Source organism: Suncus etruscus, chromosome 7 (assembly GCF_024139225.1).
Source record: "Suncus etruscus isolate mSunEtr1 chromosome 7, mSunEtr1.pri.cur, whole genome shotgun sequence".
NCBI lineage: Eukaryota > Metazoa > Chordata > Mammalia > Eulipotyphla > Soricidae > Suncus > Suncus etruscus.
Window position 1 is genome coordinate 41,685,704 of NC_064854.1, and position 22,991 is coordinate 41,708,694.

The following is a 22,991-nucleotide window of genomic DNA, read 5'->3' on the forward strand; positions in this document are numbered from 1 at the left end:
TGAGTTTTTGTCGATTTCTGGTTCTCAGTGCTTATCTGAAAAACACCCATGAAGGTGTTTTTTTTCATCCTCTGTTTGAAGAGTGTGAAGAATGTAACTTGTATATGGGGATGGAACTGCCATTCTAGCTTGGCAGGTTGAGGAAGGACACATGCACAAGGGAGCCTGACTGAGGTGAGCATGGCTGCTCTTACAGGCTGCTAAGGAGGCAGAGTATGAGACCACATTGCTACTCGAGTCAGGAGAAAGGGACAATTGCCTTTTTGCTTCCATTGTGGCTCATGTGTTTTGTGTAGTTTAAATATCTATTCAGGGGCCAAACACAGTGGGGAGGGCATTTGCCTTGCACACAGCCAACTTGGGCTCAGTCCCCTGAGAACCACCAGTAATGATTCTTTTTTTTTTTTGGTTTTTGGGTCACACCCAGCAGCACTCAGGGGTTCCTCCTGGCTCCACACTCAGAAATCGCTCCTGGCAGGCTCGGGAGACCATATGGGATGCCGGGATTCGAATCACCGACCTTCTGCATGCAAGGCAAATGCTTTACCTCCATGCTATCTCTTTGGCCTCAGTAATGATTCTTGAGTACAGAGCCAGGAGAAACCCCTGAACATTGATGGGCATGGTTCTTGCTCACCAAAAAAAAAAAAAAAAAAAAAATCTATTGCACTATTAACTGAAAGTCTTCCTAAGAATCTTAACATGGGCCCGGAGAGATAGCACAGCGGCGTTTGCCTTGCAAGCAGCCGATCCAGGACCAAAGGTGGTTGGTTCGAATCCCGGTGTCCCATATGGTCCCCCCCATGCCTGCCAGGAGCTATTTCTGAGCAGACAGCCAGGAGTAACCTCTGAGCACTGCCGGGTGTGGCCCAAAAACCAAAAAAAGAAAAAAAAAAAGAATCTTAACATATTGGGGCTGGAGAGAGAGAACGGGTCTTGCATGCAGGTAATGTAGGTTTGATCCCCAGATTCCCATATGGTCCTTCCAAGTACCACCACCAGTGATCACTGAGCATAGAACCAAGAGTAACCTGAGCATAACCAGGTATAGCAAAAAACAAAAAAAAACCCAAAAAAACAAAAACAAAAGCAAAAAAACCCACCCAAACCAAAGGAGGTATATTAATAAAAAGTTATATTTCAAAATTAATGCGTTCTGGGGCTGAGCGATAGCACAGTGGGTAGGGCATTTGCCTTGCATGCAGCCAACCTGGGTTCGAATCCTGGCATTCCATATGGTCCCTGAATCTGCCAGGAGTGATTCCTGAGTGCAGAGCCAGAAAGAACTCCTGAGCACCACCAGGCATAGACCATAAACCAAAATAAAAGTATTCTTTCTTTTCACAGTTTGTGGAATCTTCAGTATTTGTCCAGGTACAATGCATTTTACTCGTTAAAAGAAACAACACCCCCCCCCAATTTAAATAACTTCTTTGTGGGGGGAGGTTTAGATCACACCTGGAAGCACTCGGGTTACTCCTGGGTTACTCCTGGATAAGAGCTCATAAATCATTCCTGGCAGGCTCTGGGGACCATATGGGATGCCGGGATTTGAACCACTGTCCTGCATGGAAGGCAAACGCCTTATCTCCATGCTATCTCTCCAGTCCCTAAAGAAATTTTATTAAAAAGTCACTCCCTCCATAATCACTCTCAGTCTCACACTTACACTGGCTCTTGCTTTGTTTTGGGGTTCTAAGTGAGCCCATTGCATCTGCTATCTTAGAGACATATTTGAATCGGCTTGCAGAGGTCATTCAAGAGGAAGGGTGCGCATCAGGTAAGAAGCAGGATTGGGTTGGGGATGTGGCTAAGTGTTGAGTACTTTCTTTGCATGTGTGAGACCCTGAGTTTGATCCCCAGCACTGCCAACAAAACACAGGATTGGCCACATTCAGTGTCAGTGAACTGAGCCTCAGTGCACTGCTTTGTGCTGGACAAGCCACACCACATAGGTCCTGCTTCACAGAGACTTCTGAGAGCCAATTCAAAAGCCACTTCATTAACATGGCAATACTTAAGCAGACCAGCTTCTTAAAGCTATGGCGATAAACTCCTGCAGTAGAGAATGGTGAGCTTCCTGTCTTTGCTGGGTAGAGCAAGCCTGTCAGTTCACTTTACTCCCAGAGTTATTTGTGCTTTTCTTAATGTTGTCTATGTATGAGAGTAGAGGCCAAATGCTATTACTCACTCTCTGGAGATAGATATCAAAATATCAAATGTTGCATGTCCTTGTCTCAGAATAGGTCTGTCTAGTTTTTGGCCGAGGCCAGGGAACTACCATGCAAAACTACATAGCTAGATTCACATTTCAAGGTTGAGAGCACTGCCCTGGCCAGTAAAAGCACAGTAAAATGGTAGGCAAAGTTCTGTTCTCTTTGGGGCCCCAGAACTCCTCGTGGTTAACTTGTTTTTGCAAGGCAAAGAGCCAAGAAACTTGAATGTAGAGGATTTTTTTTTTTTGGTATCTTGTATCTTTGTGGTGGTTTTTGTTTTGCTTTGAAGTTCCTTTACTCTGCCTAACTTCTAGTGCCTCGGTGTAGTGCTTTACCATTAATGAAGCCATTTGAGAATTTAACTTCTTAAAACAGAGATAAGCCACTTCAAGACACCCACAAGTAGGAGAGGACTTTTGATTCAAATGTTGGTTTTTATTCAAGTATTTCTACAATTGAGCTTAGCAAAAAGGCTGAGAAATGATAATGAAGTATTCCTAATAACCAAATCATGTAGGGGACACTGCCTCTGACTTTCAGTGTATACATTGTGTGTCAGATATCCGGTGTGGAAACTGAGTAAATCTGAAAGGGGCCTTTTCTAGAACAGGAAGAGCAGACAGGAACTTTTTGTCGAAACGTTAACTGTGGTTGAAAACAAATGAAAGCGCCTGTCTTGTATTGTCATCTGATCAAAGTTCAAAAGGTGTTAACCTTTATGTTTTTTGATTTTATTATTAAAATTTAAAAAATATTTACCTTTATTGTAGGGGCCATGTAATACTGGGGACTGAATCCAAGGACCTGACCTTGAATCACAGCTCCAGCTAGGTCACCCCCACCCCCCACACACTTTCTTAGCTTTTTTATTTTGTGGGAAATCACACCTGGCAGTGCTGGGGGCTACTCCCTTTGGTGCTGAGGATCAAGCCCTCAGTGAAGCAACCTCTCTGATCCTTTAAGCCATCTCCTTGGTTTCTTTATATTTCAGGGTGTTTTGATGCCTGGATTGAACACGGAGTCTCAACCATGCAAATCATAAGTACCAGTTTTTTTTTTTTTTTAAGGTGTTCCTAAAATTATCTGAAGAGGGTAAAAGCAGTGGTGAAGGTGCTAATGGCTCATTTTCTGTGCTTGGACCACACCTGGTGGTGCTCAAGGCTTACTCCTGGTTGCTCCAGGTTATTCCTGGTGTGCCTCGGAAGACCAAATGTGCCAGGAGGCTAACTCAGGTCAGCCACATGCATGTCAAGCAGTGCCTTACCTGCTGTATTATTTCTCTGGCCCTCAAATTTTTCATCTTTTTTTTTTTTTTTTGGTTTTGGGGTCACACCCGGCAGTGCTCAGGGGTTACTCCTGGCTCCACGCTCAGAAATCGCTCCTGGTAGGCTCCGGGGACCATGTGGGATGCCGGGATTCGAGCTGATGACCTGCATAAAAAGTAAATGCCTTACCTCCATGCTATCTCTCCGGCCCAAATTTTTCATCTTAAAGATAGAAAAGACTCCTAAAATCTGGAAATTTCTTCTGGAATCCTGTGGTGAGCCCAGAGTTTGCTCTTTTGTATTATTGCTTTTCTCGGATGATTCCTGAAAGCAATACTTAGAGCCCTATCGGTGTAGGTGGTGATGGGAGCTCTACGTGCACATTCTTTTTATCTTTGTTTTGTCATTTCCCCCTTTCTTTCCCCACATCTTTTCTGTGGTAACAGGTGTCCTTGGCAAGGACTGGCATCTCATGTCAGAATGCTGAGGATGCCATGGCTTAGAGATCTCACTTTATCAAAGTGGCAGCTTCCTTTAGCAGGTTCCTTTATGGCTCACAGCCACACTGATGCTAGTGCAGAGTCCAAATCAGCTTCCTCCAGCCTGCCCTGAAGTTGAGAACCAAGAATACTTCCCGTGAAACTTTGTCTCCTGTGACACCCTGTACTTTCTCTCTGGAATGGACATTTACTTGTATCCCCTTCTGTCTACAACTAGACTGTACGCTCCTGGAGGGCAGAGAACCCCTTTATTCTCATCTGTATTTCTTCCTGCTACACTCTGATCACAAGAACAATAAATAATGTGAACGAACAAGTAAATCTGATTGTGTTGTTCTGTTGCTCTGGCCACAAAATCTGACTAGTGTCCCTGTGTCAGAGAAGCAACTATGGAACAACGGAATCAAAGCCCACCTCTTGCTTTCAAGATGTGATGAAATGTTTTAAGACATGCCAAACTAGAAAATTGTTGATTTTGGGGGGGGGGGTCACACCCGGCGGCACGCTCAGGGATTACTCCTGGCTCTGTGCTCAGAAATCACTCCTGGCAGGCACGGGGGACCATATGAGATGCCGGGGTTCGAACCACCATCTGTCCTGGGTTGGCTGTGTACAAGGCAAACTCTCTACCACTGTACTATCTCTTCGGCCCAATTGTTTTTTCTCACGCTCTTCTCAGAATAAAAAAATGTGAAGAATATTATGTATTAGGTGTCATTGTCCTTGAAATGCCAATAAACTTGCTCTGATATATATATAAAGAGGCCACAGGTAGAGAGGTTGAATTTAAAAATTCTCTATTTATTTAGAAAATTGTCTAGATTTCTGCCACCTGAATTTACTTTTAGCCAAATGTCCTATTTTGCTGTATATTATAACAAAGATAGAAATATATGTGCTGGGGGCCAGAGTGATAGCACAGCAGGGAGGGCATTTGCCTTGCATGTGGCCGACCTGGGTTTGATCCCTGGCATCCCATATGGTCCCGAGCCTGCCAGGAGAGATTTTTGAGTCAGAGCTAGGAGTAACCCTGAGGGAAGCTGGGTGTGGCCCAGAACCCCATTTCCCCAAAGAAAAGAGATCTGTGCTATATTGAAACTTTGGTTAACAAGACTATTGAATGGGCTATTCTGACTTTCTGAGGGGTTGTTGAAGTCTTTCAGTTTTAAACCATATTCTCTGAAAATGCTAAAAGGGAATAGTCAATTTTGGGATGTTTTAATTATACAAGTCTTGTTCAAAGCCTTTGTTACTGTTGTGAATTGGGCTCATCACAGTAATGCCAGGATCATAGACATTAAAGTGATTATTCACTGAGCTAACCTGGGATGGAGTTCAAACCGCTTTTTTGAATAAATTCCTTTATAAAAGCTGTTTGTTTTCAGTTGCTTCTCTTAAGACACTGAGTGGGGAAGAATGAGGGGTGGATGAATGGATCCAGCTAGCTGAGTGTGAGCAAGTTTGTGGCTTCCTCTGCTGTGAATTTGGTTTGCTACATCCATTGTGGGGCAATCTTGGTTTTATCTATATAGTTCCCACTAGACAGGATGATCTAGTAGAAATGTGAGTTTAACAAATACTCAATTCCTGTTCTTTGATGGAGCAACCTGTGAGATTTTGAGAGCGCCTGTAATATTATTTTGTTTTGTTTTGCGTCATATCCAGCGATATTCAGGGCTACTCCTGGCTCTGTGCTCAGAAATTACTCCTGGCAGAGTGGGGGACCATATGGTATGCTGGGGATTGAACCTGGGTTGGCCACATGCAAAGCAAACACTGTGCTATTACTTCAGTCCTGGGCCTGGTTAGATGCTTAAACACCAGCCTTTTTACTCCTGATCTGCCTCTTTGTTGTTGACCTAATGGGTTTGATGCAATTAATTATTATTATTTTTTTGCTACACCTGGCTCCACTCAGGAATCACTCCTGGTGGCACAGGGGGAATATGTTAAGATGCTGAGGGTTGAACCCTGGTCGGCCATTTGCAAGGCAAGCACCTTATCCACTATACTATCTCTCTGGTACTGGTCTATGCTTTACTTTTTGGAGCTATTTTGTTAGCTCTTAGGGCTTACTTCTGGCAGTGCTCAGGGAACCATATGGGATACTGGGGAATTGAACGGCAAGTGCCTTACCTGCTGCATTTCTCTAGCCCTTGTCTTTTTTTTTTTTCCCCTTTTTTGGGTCACACCCATTGGCACTCAGGTTACTTCTGGCTCTGCACTTTGAGGACCATATGGTATTGAACCTGGGTCCGTTCAGGTTGACCTCGTGCAAGGCAAACGCCCAATCGCTATGCTATCTTTTCGGCCCTCTTTATCTATTTTTGATGCACTTAGGCTTATTCTTAGTTACATATTTTGGAGCAAGAAACCAGGCCTTGAATGTGGAAGGAGCTTGCATCATAGAATCAAGTTAGTCAAGGAACAAATTTTCTTCTAGTGCCCGAATTTAAAAAAATAGTTGTGGGGCTAGAGTGATAGAGTGGGTAGGGAGCTTGCCTTGAACAGGCCTACTTCGATTCTATTTCTGTCATTTCACCTGATTCCCCAAGCACTGCCACGAGTAATAATTGATTGCAGAGCCAGGAAAAACCCTTAGGTAAAGCTGGGTGTGGCCCCCAAAGATATTGTTAGGTTGGACCAGGCAGAGGTGGGCATTGTCACCCTCAGCACTTGCTGGGCAGAGGAATTAGCTGGGAAGGGGGAAGAGAGGACTATGTTCTGATGCCCAGTATTCACACAAGACATGTTGTAACACAGCCACATTCTGGCCCCAGAATCTGACCTTATCAAATGACTTAGTCAACAGCCTATTTCACAGGTTGGATGGCTAATTGAGTGAGAGTTGAAGCTAGTAAGTTTGGCTCTATTGTATCCCTACAAAAGAAAGCAGCTTGCAGGGCAAGGCAAAGCCGCTGATGGATTTTGTAAGATACTCAAGTTTTTTTTTGTGTGTGTGTGTGGTTTTTGGGTCACACCCGGCAGTGCTCAGGGGTTATTCCTGGCTCCATGCTCAGAAATTGCTCCTGGCAGGCACGGGGGACCATATGGGACACAGGGATTTGAACTGATGACCTGCATGAAAGGCAAACGCCTTACCTCCGTGCTATCTCTCCGGCCCCACGATACTCGTTTAATGTTGACAGGACTAATCCAAATTACTTGATAATTTCCTACTTTACCAGTTTCAATAAGCAAACACATGGCATTTATGGGAGAGGTGGAACTTATGGTGTGTCCCCCCCAAAACACCCAACTTTAATTACAATTTATAAAATTTCATATTGTTTTAATTGAAGCAAACTATGGAGAAGTCTTTTGTTGTTAAGTCTCGTTTTCTTCTTTAAGCAGTTGATTAGAATCAGTCACGTAGGTCCTTAGGCTTTTCATCTTTGTTTTTGAGTCACACCAGATAATGCTGGGGGACCAATTGGATGTCAGAGATCAAATCCGTCTGCCATGTGCAAGGTAAACTTCCGACCTGCTGTACTACTGCTCTGACTTTTCCCCTATATTTGACAAGTCTTTGTTCATTTTTTTCCAAGGTGGCCACTACAGGCCAAGAGTAATAGTACAAGACAAAAGGTCAGAAACATGGAGGGAGGCGGGGATAGAGCAAATGATGCAGAACAACTGTTGTGCAGGTGTCAAGTACTGAGCTTGTTGGCTGGGCTGCATTAAGGTTTGTGCAAATTGCACAACAAACTACAAGCCCAGAAGCCAGAAGCCCAGTGCGAGCACTTCCATCTGATGTGCAACCTCCATGCACCACGTGCTCTACAAGTGTCAAAGGGCGCTCATAAATGTTCAAGTTGAAAAAAATTTAGTTCAAAGGACCGAAGCAAGCTTTTGCGTGGGAGGCCCGGCTCTCTTCCTGGCACCTGGTCCTGCACCACTAAAGGGACACCTTTGCAGTTTTTGTTTTGGGCCACAGTGGGTGATGCTCAAGAGCTACTCCTGGCCCTGCACTTAGGATTTACTCCTGGTGAGCTTAGGGGTGGTGCAAGGCAAGCACTTTACCTGCCATGCTATTGGTCCAGCCTCTTCAGTTGAGTTTCACATGTACTTGGACTCGGGTTAAAAGCATCAGCCTCAGAATTAAAGATGTCCGAAGTCCAGTGCCACCATTTTAGAAAACATTAACGTAGAGATGAGCGGACCAGGTTCCATTCCTAGCACTTGGAGTCCCAAGTATTGTCAGGTTCCCCCCCCCCCCAAGAAAACTAAAATTCAAAATCCCCCAAATGTACTTTTATGAAGTATATTTTAGTTTCAAATTGGAATTGTATTTTCTTTACTAGTCAACGTATTCAATGCCTACATTTTTAGTTTAGTGCAGTATTTCTGAACAAAGTTGGGTAATTGCCTTTTTGTTATTCTAAATCAACTTATGATTGCATACTAGCCACATACTTGCATACACACACACATATATATGGAAGCTGTTATGACTAACAGATAAGCCTAAATATAAAATATAAAATTCAAATCCACCTAATCAGTTGTTTTAAGTAAAATAGTATCATTTAAGCAATCAAATTAATGGCTATTAGATTTAACACATCAAGAATTAGTTACTCATTCTGTTTATTAGGTTGAAAGGGAATACAAATGATTGGTTAAGTGCTATGCACTGACATGGAAAAAGTGTATTAAAAAAAATTCCCAGGAAAGCAAATAAAAGTTAAAGAAGTTTCAATTAAACAAAAATTAAAGACATTTAATATACATTTATAAAATAAAAAGTTAACAAAGGGTGTTTTGTAAATAATTAGTAGAACAAGTGAAAATAAATATCAGAGACCTGAAGTTTTTTATGCTTTAATGAAATAATAAAGCAAAGAAATTTTAACTACTAAGTATACTCTGAGAGGCAGTTATAAACAACCCCTCCCCCAAATTTAAGAACACAATCCTCTGGAACATTTAACCAGTCCATAGTACATAGTTATTACATACCAAAAGCTCTAAGTGTTAACTAGTTCCACCACAATGCCATGTAAATCTTGACAATTTAGAAATCTTGAGATCAACACGTATTAAGTTCTTTTCTCGATCTCTACAGCTTGGTTTGTAAGTACATACATGCGTTTGTGGGTCTAGTCCCCTCCCCTTGCTACACACATACATTTTCAAGGAGCCAAGAACACTTTTTTTTTCCATCTGTGCCTAAAAATGTTATGATTCAGTTTTAGCACATTGACCCTGATAATGAAAATGTCTTAAGTTAAAGATGGGGACACAATTTCAATCTTATAAAAATATACCAGTATTAACCAAATCTTAAGTTGAGAGAGGGCACTTGACATGTGCACAGACTTAGTAAAATTGACAAGAGCCTAGAAGAGCTGTTTCCAGGACTTTTTGTGAATTAAGTACTCTCTCTTCCACAGACACACAACACCCACGCATATCCACACATACACACACACACATTTTTATACTATGTTTCATCAAATCCAGGCTATCTGGATTAAGTAGATAGGGGGGATGGGTTTTAATAGTTTCGTTTTGCAACTATAGGGCAGCTACTATAACAATAGCTTAACAACACTGAAAAATTTCAATTAAGTTCACCCTGTTTTTAGAAAGTGTCTAAGTGTAAATGTAAATTCGCCTCTTCTTTGAAAGTCAACAGTTTATATTAAGTCAGATGTTAATTTTGAAATGGAGGATTTTGGAGAGCAACCCTCGGGGAAGAGTTGCTTACGTCTAAAGTAAAATCAAATCAAGATACTTATAGATTTTAGAATTGGGACAAAAAGGATATTAAGAAAAATGTCTTCTTTCCTCCCCATTCATAAGCAGCCATTCTTCTGCTGTGAAAGAAACTGACATGGATAGTTCCCTTTCAAGAGATGTAGGAGACATTTACCACTGTCAGCAGAGGTGATAGGGTCAGTTCTTGTGTGCAGGAACCAACATCCTAAAAAAGAAAATTCCAAGATGGGGAAGGGAAGGGGAAAAAGGGTTTTCTATTAATGTCATGGAATGCCACTCATGTGGGAGTACACTTGTAATAATAAAAATCATTACTAGAATCATTACTACTGATTTAAATGGCAAAGGAAAGGACAAAAATCGGAATTTTTCCATTTCAACTGGATTCTAGTTTAAAGTTAGGTAATTCTTTTTTATTTTCCACCCACTAAAACGTGCCAATTTTCAGGGACATCTGCAAATGAAATTTCCTGTTTAAACGACTTACCTGGCTTAGTATTGACCTGGCCAATAAGAGTAACATTAATGTAACTTGGCATGAACACTAATAAAATACACAAACCAATACTGAAGTCATTCCTCCTAATTCTCCATTGTAATTCTTGATCATCACCCCCCAACCAATCTTGGGAATCCCCAATCTAGTCGTACTATTGATAACCACTTATTTGGAGGAAAGACATTAAATTTCATAGTTGCTCTAGCCCTTAATCAATGAATAACAAAACATTTTTAAGCACATGGAAATGAGCCTACTAACCTGATTTTTTTGGAGTACAAAATCTCCATTCTATTTTGATCTATGTGCAAAAAGTATTGGTACTTTTCAATTTGTACGTTAGTATGTTGCGACTGGCTTGATAGCATTCTCGTGTCTACACAAAGACAATAGCACTGTCAAGTTTTCAGTTAATAGCTATGGATTGGACCATTCCGCTACCAGGTTCTTTGTACCATCAAGTCCTAGACTCCTTCATTTACTTAATCATTCCAGCAGTCACTGCATGGCAAATGCATGAAAGAAGACGTTTGTAGCAAATTGGCACAGCAGGGTACCAGTATGAGGAAGCTGCCAGTTAAGACAGACCTGGAAAACAAACTCACCTAGCGGCTACAGAAACCTTTGCATAGTTATCACTCCATTTTAAAGGAGTTAATGTTCTTGCAGGAGTGCCTCACTTTTACTCCCTTTTTAAAAAATTTACTGTCCTTCAGAAGCACTCTGAAAACTCAGATTTTGGGAGTGGTTGGATGAGAATAGCAGAATCTTAGGGCCAAATTGCCCAGTGGGTGCAAATCTCAGTGGATGTTACAAATGTACCATAGCACACTGTAACCACATTTGTAAACAGCTGTGGAGTTTCTATGCCCACATTTGTTGGTGATGTTACTGTAGAGACAGGGGTTTATTAATGGCTTCAAGGTATACATGGATCACTTAAAATATGAATGGTTTAAACTGTACTGAGGTAAAGAGAAGTTTCCACTGAATTATATACAGTCATCAATGAAGATTTTTATTCAAGCTTAAAGTAAAAATTAATTTTAGTTAAGAAAAATGAAGTACCAGATAAACTGTAACAGAGTTCTTTTAACTTAAGACGTATCAAAACAGGAATTCTTGATTCTCTAAGTGGTGGTCTCTGCAAAATGGAGCTTAAAGAAATCTTTTACATACCAATCTAATGATCTGCTGACCATGATGCCGTTTTTCTCTTAGGATTCCCAGGAGAATCTGTGCTATTTTAAGGCCAATTGTGTTTCTTCTCCCTCCCTCTCTCTCCCTCTCGACTGTCCTCCGTCCTCTCTCCCTGCTACTACGGTCGGTCTCCCTACTCTACCCCCAGGGGGAAAATTCTGATCCAAGTAAACCTCTCCGTGTATACAGAAGGAGTCTATTCATAGTAGTAATATAGTACAGACTTGGCTGGGCTTAAAGAGGAACTCACAAAGTTCTTTCTTTACCCGAATCTTATTTTGGGGCTACCCCTAACTCTTCTTTCCAATGCAACAGCTATGGTCACCATATATATTCTCTCTAGAAAAAAGGGGACTTCAGAGGAGACTAAGTATGTTGTATTCAGCTTTAATGGGGTTCCTAAAAGCACAATGTGAACATCAGGCATTTATTTGGCTTATATTAAATGTGAAATTCTTACAATTAAAAGTGCTTTTTCCATGAAGGAAACCTTCCCTTAAAGTAAAAGAGGAGGGGAGAAGGAAAGACTATCCACAGCACCAGTTTAGAATGAGGTTTGGTATGGCAATATCTGAAAAACAAAGGAGGGCTTTATTTTAAATTTGTCTCCCTACGTGTCAAAACATTAAGGGCAATTAAGAGAAATGATTAGGAGGTTCTAAACCCAGTTTAAGTATGTAGCCTTCTGAATTGTTCTAACAAACAATTATACTCTAAAGTTCCAAGGTGATTATATCTGCTGATTCCTACTCTTGCAATATCACACACAAGTGAGTCCCAGGTTGAGAACTTCAAATAAGTTCTGCTGAAAATCTAAACAGATTACTGATCTTGTGTTGGTTATTTAAAAATTCTCCTTTTGAATCTTAAACTTCTTCCACATCAGGTACTGATATTTCTCGAGGAATAAAAACAAAAGGGGAAAGCCTTCCATGGATTACTCTAAATTTCTTGTGTAATGTTTTTTTGAGCACTGTTTCTGACCATGACTTGTGTGGTATTCCAGAAGAGCATCAGTTATACTGCATATCTAAGTCATAGAGGAAACTGTTTTTAAGCTGGTTTAGATTCCAAATGTATACAAATGAAGTCACTTTAATCCTATAAATACTTCTTAATTTATTTTTAAAAAATTGTGCTGTTAACCCTTTACGGGGCAACAAGCTATGTGAAAAGTACAAAACTTTTTGTCAAATGTAATATTGAGAGTGCTTTTGACATAGTTCACTGGTTTATCATCTGGATCAGTATATCTGCGCAACGGGCAAGGCTAGAATCCATGAACCAAGCTGCAAAGATCTCAAGCTAAATAAGGCGGAAAGATTCGGAGAAACAGAAGAAAGAAATTCTTTCCTAGCCAATGTATACTCTTCAGACTAATGCACTCTTTCTATCAAGCCTTCTAAACTGTTAAATAAAGTTTTCCAAACAAGCATTTAAACTTCATTACACAGAAGAGCAACAAGAATGGTATCCCACCAGACAAAAGGCAGGAGGGAAAAATATATATACTGAGTTCAATGGGTAAGCCTGAATGTAGCACAGTTCTTCACGACCGATGGGGGGATAATTCAACATGGTGTCCAACAACGTTCTAACGACGTGCTTCATCTCAACTGGTTACTATGAAGCAAGGTGTAAATGTTTGGCCCCGATCGGGCTTCAGAAATGGTTCTTTTTTTTTTTCATGACGAGCATGTCTGTCCAGCTATCAATCATGTTTGTTTGCACCAAATCCCAAGCCATTAAAAATACGACTAATTTTAAGTTAAACAGAAGTCGTCTGCTCCAAATGCGCCATCAACTATCCATGCTACTGCATTCCTCTGAATGAAGACAAGATGGATATAATAGTGGGGGTGGGATGAGAGAAAGAAGGCGGGGTGAGTGAGAGTGAGTGAGAGAGAGAGAGAGAGAGAGAAAGAGACAAAGAGAAAGAATCATTGGTTAGAAAAATTTAAATTAGTGTATTATAAAATATAACATTAAAAACAATGACCAGATCAAATTATTGTTGTTTTCACAGACTTTGACACAATTATTATGGACTATATTGCAGTTTAAACTCATGAATACAATTATTTTGAATACTGGATACAGATTTACTGGAACCCACTTTATTTTATTTATTTTTGGTGGTGTTTAAAATCAAATCACATCCAATGCAAGTGCTCTGATTTACATTCCCAGGCCCTGGAAATCTGGCACTTTGGTGTTTGTTTGTTTGTTTGTTTTTTGGGCCACCTGCAACTAATGTCTAGGTCCTGGATCTGTACTCAGGGATCACCGGTAGTGCTAGGCAGACCATTACAGTACCTGAGCATCAATGGAATTGGCTACATACTATGAAAACACTCAAACCTTTATACTAACATCTGTGGCACCTGCAATCTCATGCTTTTAAATAAACCTTGAAATAGTTACCCCAAATCTCATGTCCTATTTAATACATTTCCCCAAAACTAAACACAATATTTGGGTATTGCTAGAAAAAAAAAGTCTTTTTGTGTTTGCTTGATTCTTTTTTTGGTCATAACTGGCAGTGCTAAGATTATTCCTGGTGGGCTTGGGTGACCAGGGATTGAATCTTGGGTCAGCTGTAAGACATGCTGGCCCCAGCAAATTCTCTTTAGAAAGGAAGTCACATAAAGCATTATTTAAATGACCACTGAAAAGGCAGGGGCGATAGCACAGTGGTAGGGCCTTTGCCTTGCATGCAGCCAACCCCGGATGGACTCGGGTTCAATTCCCAGCATCCCATATGGCCCCCCAACCCTGCCAGCAGTGATTTCTGACCGCTGAGCCAGAATAACCCCTGAGTGTTGCTGGGTGTGATCCCCACCCCCAAAAAAGTCCACTGAAGCTGTTATAATGATTGAACCCTTATCTATGCCTATGCATCTGTATATATCTAAACTACACACATATATTTAAAATTTCTGTTCCAGGGGGCTGGAGCAATAGCACAGCGGTTGGGCGTTTGCCTTGCATGCAGCCTACCTGGGAAGAACCCGAGTATAATTATCTCTGGCATCCCATATGGTCCCCTGAGCCTGCCAGGAGCTATTTCTGAGCACAAAGCCAGGGATAATGCTTGAGCACCACCGTGTGTGTCCCCAAAAACCAAAGGAAAAAAAAAAACAACAAAAAAATTCTGTTCCAGATAAATCAATAATTAAAAACAAAAGTTCTCAAGTCAAGGAAAAATGACCCTAGAATGTTTCTGCATAAACAAGTGTTTAAATGAAAATCATCTTTAGGGTTCTACCTCAATTGCCAATATACAAAGAATATGTTGCTGAATTAATCTAAATATGGCTCACCTCCCTATATGGAATATTCAAAATGATACCAAGTTTCCATGAAACAAATTCTCAAAGATTTATCTAAAGTAATCACTTACAAGGTAAACTGATTAGTATGTGCCCAAATTCCTGCTTCACATGTTCATTTTAAGAAAAATACTTAAAAAAATAATTGGAAAGACATGTAATCATTAGTGTAAGCTATATAGCATCTACCTTAGAAAGGGTTGAGAATGGGGCTGGAGAGATAGCATGGAAGTAAGGTGTTTGCCTGCCATGCAGAGGGTCAGTGGTTTGAATCTCAGCATCCCATATGGTCCCCCGAGTCTGCCAGAAGTGATTTCTGAGCACAGAGCCAGGAGTAACACCTGAGCGTTGCCGAGTGTGACCCAAAAACCAAACCAAAACAAAAAAAGAAAGGGCTGAGAGGGCCCGGAGAGATAGCACAGCGGCTTTTGCCTTGCAAGCAGCCGATCCAGGACCTAAGGAGGTTGGTTTGAATCCCCGTATCCCATATGTTCCACCGTGCCTGCCAGGAGCTATTTCTGATCAGACAGCCAGGAGTAACCCCTGAGCACCACCGGGTGTGGCCCAAAAACCAAAAGAAAAAAAAAAGAAAGGGCTGAGAAACCTGAACAGGATAAGAGATCAGATTTATAAATTTTCTTTTTCTTTTGGGCCATACCCGGAATTGCTCAGGGGTTAGTTCAGGCTCTGTGCTCAGAGATCTTTCCTGGCAGGCTCAGGGGACCTGGCACGCTCAAGGATTGAATCTGGGTTGGCTGTGTGCAAGGAAAACACCCTATCAGTTGTGCTATCACTCAGTCCCAGATCTGTGGTTTTAGCTAATTTTCCAAAGGAATATTAGAAAAGACCATTCAAGGTTCTAAGTAGCAGTAGTTCGCAAAACTTTTGGCCACTGTATTCTTTTTTTTTTTTTTTGGTTTTTGGGTCATGCCCGGCAGCGCTCAGGGGTTACTCCTGGCTCTAGGCTCAGAAATCCCTCCTGGCAGGCTCGGGGGACCATATGGGATGCTGGGATTCGAACCACCGTCCTTCTGCATGAAAGGCAAACGCCTTACCTCCTCCATGCTATCTCTCTGGCCCCCACTGTATTTTTATAAAAACTGTTTAATCTATGGAGGGAGGAGGATCTTGGGGACTGAACCTGGGCCTTCTCCTTGCAGTATGTGCACGACCACTGAGCTCTAGCTGCAGCCTCACCCATGCACTCTTCAGGCTTTTCTCTCTACTTTAGCTGCTTTTCTCATCAGCCATGATGATCTGATCACGTTTTATTGCACAAAACCCATTGGGGAGGGGGGTCTTGGCCACACCTGGTGACGCTTGGAGGTTACTTCTGGCTATGTGCTCAGAAATTGCTCCTGGCTTGGGGGTACCATATGGGATGCCAGGGATCAAACTCATGTCCGTCCTGGGTCAGCTGCGTGAAAGGCAAACCCCCTACCACTGTGCTATTGCTCCGGCCCCAACACCTACTTTCTTTTTTTTAGGGGGGCCCTACCCAGTGACGCTCAGGGGTCACTCCTGGCTATACACTCAGAAATCGCTCCTGGCTTGGGGGACCATATGGGATGCCGGGGGATCAAACCATGGTCTGTCCTAGGCTAGAACTAGCGCTGGCAAGTGAGATACCTTAACCGCTCCGCACCACTGCTCTGGCCCCCAAAACCTACTTTTTAAAAACATACATACTACCCAGAAACATTCCCTCTATTGGGATTAACTTTTTTTTTCCGGTCATACCCGATGGTGCTCAGGGGTTACTCCTGGCTCTGAGCTCAGAAATCGCTCCTTGCAGGCACAGGGGACCATATGGGATGCCAGAATTTGAACCACCATCCGACCTGGACTGGTGCAAGGTAAATGCTCTACTGCTGTGCTATCTCCAGCCCCTAACTTTTTTTTTTTGTTTGTTTTGGGTCACACCTGGTGACACTCAGTTTATTCCTGGTTCCTGGCAGGCACGGGGGACCATATGGGATGTTGGGGATCAAACCCAGGTTGGCCAATGCAAGGCAAACACCCTACCGCTGTGCTATCTCTCCGGACCCCTAAGTTAACTTATAAAATAATCATTTCACTGGGACAAAATGTGAATAAAATAGATACTACTTTTTTTAAGGTAAATTACTTAAGTGCAACATGAAATAACTTATTTCCTCTACCTGAAAAAAGAGCAACAAGGCATTTACTTAAAATATCTCATCGGGCCGGAGAGATAGCATGGAGGTAAGGCGTTTGCCTTTCATGCAGAAGGTCATCAGTTCGAATCCCGGTGTCCCATATGGTCCCCCGTGCCTGCCAGGAGCAATTTCTGAGCCTGGAGCCAGGAATAACCCCTGAGCACTGCCGGGTGTGACCCAAAAAAAAAAAAAAAAAAAAAAAAAATCTCATACTTGTGTTCAATTCAGGTTAGCCTGCCTTTGGTCTTTATATTCAAGTGTTTGACAACAGTGGAAAAACCTTTCAGACCAAAGTTTTAAGAATGCAGCATTTGGTATTACTATGCTTAAGTTTTCTCACCCACAGAAATGAAGGCAAAACTTTTTTTTATGAGATTGTGAAGGGTTATGTTTAAGTATACACATAGATATAAAAGGGCTAATATACTGCTTGACATAGATTCATGGATTTACTTATTTGTTTGGGCTACACCCAGTAGTTATACCAGGTTACTCCTGGCTGCCTTAGGAATCACTCCTGGTAGGCATGGGGGACCATACTGGATGCTAGGGAACCTGGGTTGGCTGCGTGCAGGACAAACACCCTCCCTGCTATGCTATTGCTCTGGCCATAACTTTATTCTTCAAAATTTTTATATTTTGGGAGGCCAGAGTGATAGCACAGCAGTAGGGCATTTGCCTCAAACTTGGCCAACCCAAGATGAACCCAGGTTCCACCCTCAGCACGCAATATGGTCCTCCACACCTGCCAGGAACAATTTCTGAGTGTAGAGCCAGAAGTAATCCCTGAGCACTGCCAGATGTGGACCAAAAAAACCAACAACAACAAAAATTTTTCTGAGGGAAGGCACATCTTATGATGCTAAGGGTCCTGCATTCCTGGATCTGCACTCAAATTAGTAATGAAAACCATATGGGGTGCATGGGATCAAGGGTGCAAGCCACGAGTCCTATCCACTACTATTTCTCTAGACTTAGATTCATGATTAAGTCTCTTTTCTTTCCCTGTCAGTAAAGTATATGATGTTGAAACAAGAATTTAATCAAGCATAAGCTCCACAGTCAAGATTATTTAAAGTTGTTCAAAATTTGTACATTGGGTAATTATCATGCATATCACAGGATAAATCATTTTGGGTATGTCGAAACAAGATTTTCAGTTAAGACTTTAGAAGTGTCTGTTCTAGATAAATGACTAAATAAGATGGGGGCTGGAGAGATAGCATAGAGACAGGGCGTTTGCCTTGCATGCGGAAGGACGGTGGTTTGAATCCAGGCATCCCATATGGTCCCCCGGAGTGATTTCTGAGTGAAGAACCAGGAGTAACCCCTGAGCTGGGTGTGACTCAAAAAAAATAAGATGACACACTGCATAACTCAGACTTTCCATTGTCACCAATGAAACAAAACAAAATCCATCACTATCTTAAGACTAAAGTCCTTTTGTGGGAAAAAAACTATTTTCATTTTATTCAAGCAATGCTTATTAAAAGTGCTATGATTTTTCAATAAGCAGGGTGATGCTTCATTTGGAGAAATAAAAATATACGATGATGTTACCTTCAATATTCTGGTGGTCTATAAAAGGTGCTGGTCCCCATATTCTAACAGTGCCGTCATCTGAGGCGCTGGCCATCATGGATGGAATCTGTGGGTTCCAGCTCACACAGTTTACTGTACGCGTATGCCCTGTCAGCTCTGCAATGGGCAGTTCACTACGTTTGTGCCAGATGTAAACCTTGTGATCTGGATAAAGAGTATTTCATAGAAACATTAACAAAGTAATCTTATTACTTGATACATGTAACATAAATGACTTGACTATTAGACTTAAGGGGAGAATAAATTTAACACAAATAGCTATATACTTGAGTATAAGCCAAGTTTTTCCAGCACAAAATTTGTGCCCAAAAACCCAAACTTGGCTTATACTTGGGTCATATAGATTCTTTGATTCAGTGCTCATGCATGTAGTCTCCAGTCGTCTTCTGCCGTCTGCTGGAGGGGGCGGTGCTTCAGCTCAGTCCACAAGTCGTGGCTGAGCTGAAGAGGTAGGCAGCTGAACTGAACTGTGTGCCACTGAATTATTTAACCCACAATATTCTGCGCTTTGTATGAGACCGGCAACAGAGATGATATTTGCAAAATCAGTGATGACAATGTCTATGCTGATACCCTCACATCAGATACAGCTGGAGCTGTTTGGACATACAGATGAGGAGGAATCCAGTTTTGAAGGATTTTAACCTTTGTGATTTAGCTTGATTACCTGTTAAGCTATGGTTTTCTGCACTTTATTTAAAGTTTTAGTTTTAAAGTTATTGTTGCTAGTTTACAGTTTTTCTTTAGCAATAAATATTGAAAAACATTAAACCTACTGATTCCTCAATTATTTTAACTGTTTTGAGTATATATTTTTATTTTTGAAATTTACCAGTGGCTGCTGCATTTTCCACCTCGGCTTATACTCGAGTCATTAAGTTTCCCCAGTTCTTAGGGTAAAATTAGGGGGAGTCAGCTTATACTTGAGTATATATGGTACTTTATATAAAAGCCTTTTTTTGGGTGGGGGTTTTGGTTTTTGGGTCACAGCTGGAGGTCTCAGGGTTTACTCCTGGCTCTGAGCTCAGAAATTGCTCCTGGCTGGCATGAGGGGGACCATATAGGATGCTGGGATTTGAATCACCGGCCTTCCTGGATCGGTCACGTGCAAGGCAAACTCCCTACAGTTGTGCTGTCTCTCTGGTTCTAAAAAGTCATTTTGTGCCAGTTATATCCCCCACTGTGATCAACTCTCAATAAGTCAACATAGTCTACCTGCAACATTCTGATACACGAGTAATGTTCACAGTCAAGGTCTAAGAAATAAACCAGTGTTCTTTGATTACTGGATCGCAAACAGATGCCTATAGGTCTAAAAGGGCTGGGAATGTTGATGTAAATGAAGATGAAAGGGATAGTCATCTTGTAGATATATTATCTATGAAGTGGTACTCTTATATTCCATCCCACTTTTTGTAGGGGTGAGGATTGGGCTGCAGTTGGCTGTGCACAGGGCTTACTTCTTACCCCTATAACTATATTTACCCCTATAACTCTCTACTTCTTTTTAGCTTATGTCCTTTTAGTGAACAGTAACTAAAGTTAAGTAACCTTCTTATAAAAAAAAGATAATAAATGTGGGAACTATAAGCAAATTCAGGTGTCCTGCTCAAGAGTTACCTACTAGACCTAGATAATTGTCTGACTTGTATCATCATAAGCGAGGTGCTAGAGCCAGGAAATTCATGACTCTTTAGTCCCATTAGTGAATCGTTGTATAACTTTGGTTTATAATTTTGGTTGTATAATTTTGTTTGGGCAACACTGCAGTGCACTCAGAAAGTATTCCTGTCAGGATTGGGGGCCATATGGGATGCTGGGGATAGAACCCAGGTAGGCCACATGCAAAGCAAATGCCTTACCTGTTGTGCTATTGCTCTGGCCCCCGTTGTATAATTTTGTGACAAGACACCCAACTTTGTATCTGAGAATTAATACTTATTTTACCATGTTAGGATAAAGAAAGTGATGGCAGATTGATCCATTATGAAGTCAAAGTTGCTCTTTCAGTACACTTGATAGTGTAAAGTTAATAAATTTATGGTAAAAAAGAAATAAGTGGGCCCGGAGAGATAGCACAGCGGCATTTGCCTTGCAAGTAGACGATCCAGGACCAAAGGTGGTTGGTTCGAATCCCGGTGTCCCATATGGTCCCCCGTGCCTGCCAGGAGCTATTTCTGAGCAGACAGCCAGGAGTAACCCCTGAGCAACACCAGGTGTGGGCCAAAACCCAAAACCAAAAAACCAAAGAAGCAGTGGCACAAGTGGTAGGGAATTTGCCTTGCATGCAGCTAACTTAGGAGAGACCACAGTTCAAACACACACACACACACACACACACACACACACACACACACACACACACACACACACACACACACTTGCCTTGCATGCAGCTAACTTAGGAGACCATGGTACACACACACACACACACACACACACACACACACACACACACACACACACACACCCGCCTCTCATATGATCACACCCACACCCACACACACACCCGCCTCTCATATGATAACACCAGAAGAGATTTCTGAGCTCATAGCCAGGAATAACACCTGAGCGTCACCAGGTGTGGCCCAAAAAACAAACAAATAAACAAACAAAATCAGCCTAAGGATCAGAGACATAGTACAGCAGGTAGGATGCTTAACTTAACATGCCTTACACTGGCATCCCATGTGGTCACCCAAGTTTGTCTGGAATGATTTCTGAGCACAAAACCAATAGCATTTCTGGGTGTGGCCCCAAAACCAATTAAAAAAAAAAAAGGCTTGCATTTAAACATTTTGCACACCAAGACACTCCTCACCCCTTTTATTTAAACACCAACACCAGGGGCCAGAGAGACAGCACAATAGTAGGGCAAAATGCCTTGCATGTGACCGATCCAGGATGGACCTGGGTTCAATGCCCAACATCCTGTATGGTCTTCCAAGTCTGCCAGGAGCGGTTTCTGAGTGAAGAGCCAGGAGTACCCCGAGTGCCGCAGGGTGTGGCCCAACAGTCCCCCTCCCCAAATAAAGCCAACAACAACATGACTAAAAGTTGTACATGATTTTCTATCTTAAAATGTACACCAGCCTTCACCCACACACTTCCTACCACCAATGTCCTCAGTCTCCCCTCCGTCCCACTTGCCTCTGGGGCAGGCATTATACCTCTCTCTCTCTCCCCCTTTTCCTTTTAGACACTGGTTTGCACTACTGTTAATGAAGGAGTACCGTTCATAATCACTTTTCTCGTTCAGCACCCATTCTTGTCCAGAGTGATCAGTTCCAAGTATCACTGTCACAGTGATCCTTTCTCTACCCTAACTGCACTGCTCCACTATTTGTAGCAAGCTTCCTACCATGGACTGGTCCTCCTGAACCTTTTATCTACTATCTCTAGATATTATTACCATACTATCTCTTTTTAAAATGCACTTATAAAAGAAGTGAACTTAAACCTGCCTTTAAAGGTATTTGTTCAGCAATTTTTTGTTGTTGTTTTGTTTTTGGGTCATACCCGGTAGTGCTCAGGAGTTACTCCTGGCTCTATGCTCAGAGATCGATCCTGGGGGCCAGAGAGATAGTACAGCATCCCATATGGTCCCCTGTGCCTGCCAGGAGTGATTTCTGAGCAGAGAGCCAGGAGTAACCCCTGAGCGTTGCCAGGTGTGGTCCAAAAACCAAAAAAAAAATCGATCCTGGCAGGCTCAGGGGACCATATGGGATGCTGGGATTCAAACCACCGACCTTCTGCATTGCAAGACAAATGCCTTTCCTCCATGCTATCTCTCCAGCCGTGTTCAGCAATTTTTAATAATTTTTTCCTTGCATTTAATTAAGGTACAATATAAAAAGAGTAGATTATCTGTTCTACCTTAAACTGAGTAAGTCTATAAATAAGATTACTAAGCATGAAATGTATTACACAACACAAACCTGTCTATATTTGGATAAAAATGTTTTTGTAAACATCTATCATCTATCCAAAGAAAGACATTTGTTGAAGAGATGGAAAAGAAAAAGGCTTTAAGTAGTCATGGTCAGAATTTCTGGCTTTACCAATCTAGCTCTACTTGCTGTTAACAATTTAGGAACCTAGTACTTATATCTATGTAAAAGTTACTTTTCTACATATGGTTAGAAAAAGAAGCTTGCGGGGCTGGAGAGATAGTATGGAGGTAGGGGTTTGCCTTTCATGCAGAAGGTCATTGTTTCGAATCCTGGCATCCCATATGGTTCCCTGAGCGCCACCAGGTGTGACCCAAAAACCAAAAAAAAAAAAAGAGCTTGAATAATGACACTAAATTTTTGGGAAAAGGTTTCCATAATGCTGTTATAATGGCTGGTATATAGACATTTGATTTTTAGGCCATAGTGAGCAGTGCGCACAGTTCACCTTGGCTGTGCTCCTGCAGCACTTCTGGCAAGCAGAGCTGGATATTGAACAGCAAGTTGGACATATGTAAATAAG

General features: G+C 41.8%; 1 protein-coding gene across 2 annotated transcripts in view; it reads right to left on the reverse strand.

The window, feature by feature from the left end:
• Positions 1–8,554: 8,554 nt before the first annotated feature.
• The window catches only part of WDR26 (WD repeat domain 26), a 57,734-nt gene continuing 43,297 nt past the window's right edge, over positions 8,555–22,991 (reverse strand). For both annotated transcript variants that reach the window (XM_049776472.1, XM_049776471.1), the window contains exons 13-14: positions 18,477–18,662; positions 8,555–13,230 (exon numbers count right to left, since the gene is read on the reverse strand). In XM_049776472.1, coding sequence (XP_049632429.1) covers positions 13,205–13,230; positions 18,477–18,662 — 212 coding nt within the window. In that variant the 3' untranslated portion in view covers positions 8,555–13,204. The remainder of the gene's footprint in view (positions 13,231–18,476; positions 18,663–22,991) is intronic.